This window comes from Prenolepis imparis, unplaced genomic scaffold, assembly GCF_030444845.1.
Source record: "Prenolepis imparis isolate NDT839.2.m4 unplaced genomic scaffold, iyPreImpa1.0 SCAF_13, whole genome shotgun sequence".
NCBI lineage: Eukaryota > Metazoa > Arthropoda > Insecta > Hymenoptera > Formicidae > Prenolepis > Prenolepis imparis.
This window is the reverse complement of record NW_028141171.1, coordinates 7,872,123-7,882,631: the sequence shown is the minus strand read 5'-3', so window position 1 is coordinate 7,882,631 and position 10,509 is coordinate 7,872,123. Positions and strand designations below refer to the sequence as shown.

The 10,509-nt window shown below is 34.6% G+C and overlaps 2 protein-coding genes across 9 annotated transcripts in view; one reads left to right on the top strand and one right to left on the bottom strand.

The window, feature by feature from the left end:
• Nucleotides 1-241: 241 nt before the first annotated feature.
• Nucleotides 242-10,509, bottom strand: part of LOC145944537 (glutathione S-transferase-like) — a 28,105-nt gene continuing 17,837 nt past the window's right edge. For 4 of the 8 annotated variants that reach the window (XM_083052921.1, XM_083052923.1, XM_083052926.1 and 1 more), the window contains exons 2-5: nucleotides 4,007-4,167; nucleotides 3,397-3,564; nucleotides 2,424-2,566; nucleotides 243-2,133 (exon numbers count right to left, since the gene is read on the bottom strand). In XM_083052921.1, coding sequence (XP_082909047.1) covers nucleotides 1,966-2,133; nucleotides 2,424-2,566; nucleotides 3,397-3,564; nucleotides 4,007-4,167 — 640 coding nt within the window. In that variant the 3' untranslated portion in view covers nucleotides 243-1,965. Of the gene's footprint in view, nucleotides 2,134-2,423; nucleotides 2,567-3,396; nucleotides 3,565-4,006; nucleotides 4,174-10,509 lie in introns of all 8 variants that reach the window. The other 4 variants (XM_083052922.1, XM_083052924.1, XM_083052919.1 and 1 more) reach the window with 3 other exon arrangements.
• Nucleotides 3,520-10,509, top strand: part of LOC145944529 (carcinine transporter) — a 34,005-nt gene continuing 27,015 nt past the window's right edge. Inside the window, exons 1-3 of the mRNA XM_083052896.1 lie at nucleotides 3,520-3,657; nucleotides 4,574-5,104; nucleotides 5,437-5,483. The gene's annotated coding sequence lies outside the window, so the exon portion shown is untranslated. The remainder of the gene's footprint in view (nucleotides 3,658-4,573; nucleotides 5,105-5,436; nucleotides 5,484-10,509) is intronic.

Genomic DNA, 10,509 nt, shown 5'->3' with positions numbered 1-10,509 from the left:
TAATTGTACTCAAATTAAGTAGAGGATACGATAATATGACTTTTTTATGATCCATTTAATCGGAGGCAATTATAGTCGAGCAAAATTTTGTGGCAAAATTTGCTTCAGAAAGTAAGAGAGAGAGAGAGAGAGAGAGAGAGAGAGAAATTTTTATTCAAACGTATTTTATATAACTGACTAAAAATGATTGAGGCGTAAATTTATGGATGGGAATTAATGGCGTATTAATAACAATATATTTGCTTCTTTTTTTATTATCAGTATTATTATCAGTCGTACCGTCTCCTGTAGCCACAACATTTATACATCATTATACATCATTTTTATAACCTCAATATTCTTAACGCGTTACATTAACATTACATATAACATTGTACATACACTCACGCTTACAGTATTACAATATTCTTTTTTCTAAAAAAAAAAAAAAGAATAAAGATATAATTTCTCATTTAATTACAATTGACTGTGTTGTCGCATTTGAATACGTCATTGATGAAGCGTCAATAACGAAAGCAAGAGGCTCTTTATCATCTTTATTGCATCATTATAGCGCACTGTAGAAATTCTCTTATATGCTGCCCTTTCTATCGATCTGAGAGATGCATTTTAAAGAAGCATACGTTTTTTCGTTTTTATTATCATGTTTAAAACATGACGCTGTATTAACATTTTATAGAGTACATTCATAAAGTCTCTCTATGTATGTACATATATATTTTATATATTTATCTTTTCATCACTCTCAATAAAAGTGAGAAATTATACATTAAATTATACATTACATTTTTTCAAATTTTTATTACAATAAATCTTATCGACTAAATTTCTTTTGATGCATATGCTTCTTTCTGCAGAGGTTTACTGCTTTGCACGTCGTTTGAAATTCTATATATATATATATATATCTAAATATATAAAATATATATATTTTATATATTTTATATAGAATTATATATATATTATCGCAGCACTATATATTTAATAGTGTCGTTTGATATACTTTTTTGTTTCTTTTTTTACATGCTTTTATTACATAGCATTACCCTGTATGGTACTCGATACATTCCGATAGATAAGTACATTTTGTCAAACAAACAAGGGATAGCATAGCCTGATGTAAACTCTGTGTAACATAAAGGCAATATCGATTATATCGCGGAAAATTCGTTCGAGAGATATTTATCTATCTAACACTTGATCTCTCTCGACGCTTTATCGATGTCGGCAACATGTAAGTCACAGCAATGCACTATTCACATACATGTACATGCACGATGCACAATGTAATGAACACATTGAAGAAGCTTTATTTAGGGACAATCCGATAGTAATCTTTTGTGTGTTTTTTCATATAATTTCTCGTGGTATGAAAATAAGTACAGTAAACAATTTAAAATCGATCAACTCACATACGTAACAAAATTATCTTCTAATATGAACTGAGATAAAAACGATAGTGCTTTTAAATATTTTTCTTCTTCAAACAGCGAACGATCGTATAGTTTTTTTTTTTTTTTTATTCGAACAACAATACACAATATAGATAACATTAATCTTTTCTATATTTAGATTCATATTTTATCCACGTAATTGGTAATGAGATGTTGCTTTTACACAGAGTAGGCAGTGATATAATTTTACATTTTTAAAACAGATATGAAGAAAAATAAATCGATATCGCGAATAATCCGAACAATTTGAAATTGGAGCTTGAAATGCAAATTGTTCGATTAGCCGAAAAAATTCAGAGTGCTATTTCAAATACAAATAGCAAAAAAAAAATGCATCCGCGAAATAAAAGTGTCGCTTTTAGTATGATACGATTAATATCGATCTTACACGCGAGATGTTGAGACTTCCTCTCTCTCTTTCTATCGTTGTCACAACGATACATGCGCAGATATGTATACTCGTTTATGATGTCGATGCTACCTTCCGGTTTCCGTCGTCCGAAATGACATTTTAGAACTCGGAATGAGGTCGCCTGGTCAGCCAGTCGGCGATTGCGGAAATTTCGTGCACTCGTTTCTTCAAGCCGCGTAATGCCGGATAATTCTCTAAAGCGGTTGCACCGAAAATGTTCTCAAAGTTTTCCAACGCCACCGTGAACACAAAGTCCGCCCACGTAATCTGAAAAGCACCACGCGTTCGTGTTGCACACAGATTTACAGAAAGTTTTTAATTTAACGCAATACATTCATGTTTGAGCTTTCAATTCCGTCTTATTGGACTTTAGTGACATATAGGAACATTGAATTTTGCAATGACAAGTGTGAAATTTTTTACTTTAATCCAATTTCTGTATATTACTAATTCCTACACGCATAGTTTATTTTATATTTAATCAAATAGAGATTCTTGTTGCGCGTGAAACAACAAGATCGTTTAATACTTGGGGAGAGATCTGAGATTCTCTTTACCGTAGAGCCGACCGCGTAACCACCGTTCTCGGCGACCGTTTGTTCGAATTTATTCAGGTAGAACGGTATTGTTTCCTTCAGGAGTTTCGCCTTCTTCTCCTCCTTCTTAAAGAGATCCTCCTCCGTACGATATTGAAAAATGACTGAAAAACAAATCATGCGCAAGCTCTGACGACTCTCTCTCTCTCTCTCTTTTTTTCTATCTGTCATATGACAAATGTCAAACGCGATTAAACTGTATCGTACATTTCCGCGAATTTCATATAACGCATAAATGCCGCTCATTGATCTAAATGGTAAATCAAATAACGAATAGGACAGCGAGCGAGCCCGTGGTTGATCGTTACAATGTCTCATTAAGCGATTCGCGCATCCGTATATTATTACGTCGCGAGTATTATATTGACGGCGAGATTCCGATGCGATATATATATACGCCTCGGATTTCACCAGGAGAGCTTTTCCAGGACGATAGCGCTCGCTCGATTATACAGTGACCTCGGCTTGGAAATAGGTCACGCGAACAGAGACGCGTGTCTTTTAGAGGAGCGAAAAGTGGAACAACTTTCGCGCCCGTCAGAGTTTTCCGAGATTTATAGCACGAACATATATTTTTTTTTTCTTTCTTTCTTTCTTTCTTTCTCTTCCTTTCCCTATCTCGAGCTTTCCTCTTTCTCGGAAGATTCCATTTTCGACGTCGGGAAATTGGAACAAGACGGAAAGCTCGAGCGTCATCGATAACGCTTATTGATCGATGCTCATCGCGCGAACTCGTACGACGAGAGACTTAAGAAATTGCATAGCGAGAGATGTGAAACTTTCGTCATCGACGATTCTGCGGGAGAAACGGGAGAATCCGGCTGCCCGAGACGGATTCGTAGTCGAAAAGAAAGTATCGATTCGGCTACCGGGTGAAACCATTGGGAACTTTTACCGGAATCGTCACGGATTATACTATATGTGTATCGCTTACATTGTTTCAGATCTCCCAGAGTATCCACCAGGACGTCGCAGAGCATCGATTCCCACTCGTCCCTGCCTGCGAGATTGTGCTCACGGGCCAGGTAACGTGCCACGGCGTTGCTCTGCGCTATCGGTTTGCCGTCTATTTCCAGGACTGGCAGCATCCCGTAAGGCATCGCTGAGAACAGGAGAAGGCAATCGACTGACGATCGTGCTTAAGTTCTGCCAATGAAGGGGAGAGAAACGGAACAAATTTGTCTTCGCTCACAAGGTATCGATTAAGACTATTATTGTACGTACATCTGATTGATTGTAGGTGTAAATTACAATCAATCGCGTGCGAGAATTAATTCTCAATATATATTTAAGCACAAGTATATGGAGTATATTCTTTTTTTTTTTTTTTTTTATTATACTTGAAATTTATATTTAATTTGAATTTAATTAATCAATCGATAAATTATAAAAATATAGGATTAGAATTGCATTCTTATAATCGAAGTGAGATTTTGATTCGCATTGCAATACATTTACATATTGCGCACAAACATTAAATTGTACTTGCACTATTGATTTAAAAGCGACATTAATTTTTCTACATCTAACTTTTCTGAACTTACACTTTTTAAGCTCGGGCCAACATTCGTTGGTGATTCTTTCGTCGATGTAGTCGATGCCCGCGTACGCAAATATGTAGCGAATATGCTCGGCACGACCCCGTGCATTAAAGTAGATCAATTTGTACCTCGGCTGCTCCTCAGCCATCTTCCTTGATCGCGATCTGAAACTTTCCAAGATGCCGGGAAAAGTTACGGGCGCAATTTCGAGGCTAATCGCCTATTATTTGCCTACTTTGAGGCCGCCAGAAATCTTGTCTTGTTATATTATATCAGACGAGGATAACGAAACCCGTAAAATGAGGCAACATCCTATTTGACATGGCAAAGTCGAGCATAATATAGTATTTGCACGAGGAGAAAATGCGATTATTCTCCTCGAACGATTAACAATTATCAGACTGTACGACTAATTAATTCTACGAATAAAAATATATAATATAATATATATTTTATAATTTGTTTTATAATTAAGAGAGTATTTTTTTTATAACGAGACGAAAATAAGTCGGCCCTCGTTTCTTGAAGCATATTAATTTGTTTTTCAATGAAACAACCCTCCCATTTTAGGTACCTTGACGTCGGTGAGAGGGCTTAGTAGTCGGAAGGAGTTTATCCCGAAGGAGAAGCCAAGTACCCAACGATTTTTCAAGACTTATAAAGGGGATATCATCGATATTCCAATGTCGATCTGCGAAATGGGATATTAATTCGCGAAAAGATATTCTATTCGCAGAAAGTCGTGCATTAAATAATAAATCAGACATCTAATTTCCGAAGACAAACGCTTCGTCATGTTTTAATTAATTTAAACTTCGGGAGTGTCGTGTAAAGTATCGCGCGTCTATTTTTATCGCGGACGGTTTGTCTCGTCTTAATTAGTTCGGGAGTGCCGTGAAAAGTATTGCGCGTCGCTTAATTAGTTCGGGAGTGCCGCGAAAAGTGTCGTCCGTTTTCAACATGCCGCGGACGATTCGCGCGCGAGATCGTCAATATAACATTAAACGTATTTTCGCGAGTGAATATGGTGCGACGAACAAGTGTGAAGAACAACCTGAGAGGAAGGGGAGCCCTAGGAGGCGACAGCGGAGCAACTTTGGGGTGAATATAATTTATTATTCATATATTATTGTTCATTAATCGCAAACGTGCGTCTATTCTCGTGTATTTTATTTGGCTCGTTTATTTTGGTAGACTTAAACATGAATTAGAAAAAGAGACTTTTATATGTGTGAACTTCTGTAAAAACGTGTACTTGACAAAAATAATTATTTTTCGGAAATTATATAATTATTCCATTTAGATTTAAATATCTGCTTATTATTGTACGCATAAAGTTAAATATAAAGTTCGATGCGTACAATAATAATTTGTTGAAATATTAATTATTTTTGGCACTATTATAATTTGAATCTTATATTTGTATGTTACAGGTCAACGTAGAGTCTACGTAGTTTACTCCGCTGCTGCGCATCGACCGGTGAGTCAAACTTTTATTTTATGGTAAAAAAATAACGCCAAATAAAAGTACATTTTAATTTCTTGTTTTCCCAACTTCTGTATTGCAAAAAAGTTTGAATGCTCTTTTATATATTTGGCGTATATTTTTTTACTCTTTTTTTAAAATTATACTACTTTGTAACAATATCTCTGAAATGTTTACATGACATTTTATTGGATCGCATGCGGCTTCTTAACAACGTATAAAATGTTCATTCGAGCGCAATCGGAATCTGTGATTTTTTTAACTTTTCTTGTAGCTTCAAACATAAAGATAATTTTCATAAAAAGTTACACTCTCGCATATTGCGATATTTTAGCAATATTTCATTACTATCGTCGTATTGCTGATTTTCATTCGAAAACTTGATCGTATCAAAACGAAAACTCTCGTATCTTTGTGGGCGATCTATACGATAATTCACGATCATATATAGATCTCTCCCGGCCGTTCCGTGAGATGCTATGATCTATTTGGAGTATCTTCACCGCAGGTGGTCGACTTATTTCGCAAGAATAACGCGAGGGTTGCGTGATTACACGCGTGAACGGAGTTAGTTTTATCAAGTTTTGAGAATCGGGGTTCATCCGAAATGTAGATAAGCCGAAATATAACTGACAAACGCGAATTACTAGAGTGCTATTCCGAGCTTTCTTGAAAATCACAGAATTACGTGCGCCACATGTACATACACGTGTTTACATGCGCATATATGGGTACGCTATCTAAGCGTTATTGACCCGCATTGCATGTGGACATATTTCGCGTACCAGTCATGTTTCGCACATTGTCATCTCTCTAAACGGTTCGGTGAATTTTAATTAGTTTATATTTATGAACAGAATTTGTTTGTTCTCATTTGTAACAGCAGAGATACAGCAAATCAAATTAAATATAATTTGATATTTGCCGAGCATAATTCAATTTCAAAGTAAGACTGCATAATTCATGTTACATGTAAGTCAAGCGACATCCTGGCTTAAGATGAGGCGCTAAGCAAATCGCGGTTTTGCGTGTTAACGAACTCGAAATGAGAAAACTTTACAAGTTTGCCGGTCAGGCAAATAAGCGACGGCGATGTATGCGTGCGGCATATATTTTCAGTGGGAAAATCTAGGCGATAATTATTTGATAATTCCACTTTAATTACGTCCGTTTGGTGACTGCATCGATGGCAGAGAATGATCACCCGTAGGCGGACGGGAAGAAATTGATAAAATTTATTCCCCAGATTAAATTTTTATTGAAAAATCGCAGAGATTGCGTCTTTAGACAAAGTTTAATGAATCATAAATTATTATATATAATGATGAAACAATTTGACAAAGAAGATATTGAATCTTTACTTTAGAGAGTGCGGTTCAGAAAAATTGTCCGATCTGATTACTCTCGATTATATAATAGAAAGGTCGCTCGAGAGCAAAGCTTTCATTTCTTTCGCGCGTAAATCATTTATAATTTATATGATCATACGGTCTCGAGAGAGATTCTGCAGGAAATATTATTTTAGATATTTGTAACATTGAAAATTAAAAATTTTCTATCGCGATATTGAATGTATTGATTGCAATCTTTGATATAGAAATTTTCCATTTTCCCGACATTCACCATTTATTATATTTTCATTTCCGTTGATCAAATTTAATCTTTTAACAACAAGAGAGTTTCCGCAAAGAGCGGATCTCCCTCTAATTAACAGTTGGGACTGTTTCGGTGCTAGGGATACATACGTATACATAGACAACATTTATTGATTATTGCTTGGAAAATGCTCGGTGCCCGATGGTTTCTCCGATAGAGAAGCATGTGACGGACAACGTTTCAGCACGAGATATGTAACATGCCAGTTGCAATGGGAACAATTCACGGCATTAATTCATCAGATGCAGATGCATTAAACGTGTACGACTCAAGTGTGTGAATATAAACTATACATACTGCGGATTAATCTTATATTCGCATGCATCTGATTTCATCTTCAATCTATGTACATTTATTCTTATTTTTTTCCTTTTTTTAAGGTAAAGTCACACGATATGTGTGGCGAATTAATTTTTCATACAAAAAAAAATATATAAGAATATATCTGTAAGAAAACTATTTTTTATGATTATTTCATGATTTTTAATGCGCATAAATGTTTCTTGCATTTGTCACCGTGATAGATGGCAAATGTCATCCAAGTCGCGTTGATTCAATCCGTTGAGGTAAATTTGATTGAGATCAATGCGGTGTTTCTACTATATCTTTGTACTATTGTACGCGATTACGTTATCCAAATTTGACCGAAATTGTCGACGGTTTAACGTGATTACGTGGGCGTGCAGACACCGAGTCGAATGTCAGCGTAGGTTGTGCCAATAACTGAACTCTGATAACCAAATTTGACGGTAAAATCAATGGCCCGTATCTGCGAAAGCATTAATTCGGCGCGTATATACGGACGAAGCTGGAAGATATGAGATATAAGTTTGTAGGGAGATGAAGGAGTTATTAATGTTGACACTGCGCGAATCCCCAACACAAAATCTGTTCTCTCCCTATCCCACGTGTTCTATCCCAGGGTTCGTAATGCTAAAAGTTTGCCTCCGCCACTTCTGACGGCGGATTCATTAGTCATTTCGTGCCATCTTCGATACAAATATTCGAGTTTCGGATGAAAGCGAGATTATGAAAATCTCTTCGCAAAGCGTACGCCTTGTTATCTCGAGAATATCGATTTGCCACGATATTCTTATTTTTTCAATCGCGTCCATTTGAGATAAGCTTTGTTCAAGGATCTTTTTTTTTTAAATTAGACAATTATATATTCTACGAATGTAAACAGGACTGATTAAGAGCACAATGCGATAAATAATGCGCAACATTTTTTTCTGGATTGAGAAATTAGTTCTTTATTTTATATTCGTAGATAGTTATTTTCTAAAGCCTTCCTTCCAATAATTACACATTCGCCGAAAAATCTATATGTATCGCGATATATTTCATAAAGACATAAGATTATTTATTTTCGCGAATCAAAATTTCTACGGTACGTTTTAGCATATTATTCTACTCTTTTTAGCATATTATTCTACTCTTTTAGCTTTTTATTATTTTATATATATTTTCTTGATAAATAAATGAATAAATTCTTTTTAATTATCTTCGAACACATTAATTACATCATTGTTGATATCGCTCCTCGAATTTTTTCATTTATATTTCGCAACTAAACAAAGTATAACTCGTTATTTTTCTGAAGAACTTCTCAAATAGTTAAAGTGGCGTCGTCTTTCGTTTTTTTTAGCTCTCGAACGAAACGTTATTATAAGTCTTTCCGACATTACGCCAATTTTCCTCGAGAAAAAAAATCTTAATTTTGTGCTATTAATCAAACTGGATCTCGTCGGAGATCCATATTTTCCTCTTTGTATATCGTAATATTAGCCTCGTCGAAAGTGATGAGGACATTATTGATACTCATAATTCGCAATTTTCTGAAAGACATCGTATCGTTGAGTAAATCGTGCTACGTAATATTTCCTGTCCTCTCCCGGATCCTCCCGCATGAAACACGACTGATACGCACAGTAAACACGTCCGTTCTCATTTTTTTTGCGATCGCGACTTGTACGATATCGTTAAAAGATTCGAAACGGCGTTCGTGAATTGTAATCGGAAGTAGAGACTACAGTTGATGCAAAAACAGATATCCATATATTGATAATTGGTACATTTTGGCGAAGCAAGATTCTTTCGATACGGAGATCGCTAGTCCATTTGGCGCGAGGCCACATTCAATATCGGAAATTTTATAAGGATCTCGGGCAAAAGAATATGGTAAAGACGGGCAAAGATATTATATATGACCTCCTTTCTTCCACCCCCCTTTTTTCATGATTATCATCTTGCATAGCTTTTTCCGGAAATGATTCCTATTGTATAAGGGCGACTTTATCAATATACCTTCCTTTCTCTCTCTTATTGTTAGAAAACTATTATTCTTAAAATTTAAACTTGACTGAAATTCGGAGACTTGAAATAAGAATAATGAGTAAGCGTCTAATTAATAAAAACGTATTTTATATACGCAAGAATTGAATGTTTAAAGGATAAAAAATGAATTAAGTGAAATAAAAAATAATATATGATACATATCAGATACAATATCAGAAGCATTAATTCCGGTGAGCCGACATTCACAAAAAGATTTTAGAACATGCGAGTCACCGATTCTTTTCATTCTTTCATAAAATAAGAAAGAATTACATTATTTTTTATTCCTTTACACACACAAAATAAGTTGAATTATATTACATTTTATATGATTTCTCTTAATGTGTGTGTGCAGAAAAAAGAAGAGAGATATTTGACCATTAAGTATATATGAGACTATATTAAAGCTTTTCTGATTATATATATGTGAAATAGGATCATATATAAAAAGGAATGTCCTATAACTCTATGTCGCTGAATTTAGGCCGATCTGAAAATTTGATGTTTTATACGAAGAGATGGGAAAGTGATGCATGATAAATTTATGAACTTATTGATCTATAAAATCATCTAAATTGAATTTAGGTAATAAAAAGATCATGAATTTTATGTAGATCACAATAATTATGTTAGATCACAATAATATAAAAATATTAGATGTGGCGCTAACGATGATACAACCGCGATAATTTCTCGACTGAAAATTAATAGTAGAATAATAATTTTTTTATATGACACTTTGTTTTCGAGAAAATCTATTTTGAACTTTTTGTATTTTCGGTTGCTATACCTAATCATCGCATTATTTTTATGAGAACCTATCGGATAAATAAGCAAGAGAGATACATAAAGATTTGATTGAAAAAAAAACATGTTTTGCCAATATTTATAAATCTAGAAATTAAACAGATATAGTCAGTGGAGATATAGTAATGAAATATCGAATTGATTCTTAGACAGTACTCGCGTATTCAACAAATAGTTAAAATCGATTTTCTCGAGAATGAAGCCTCGTATAAGAAAATTT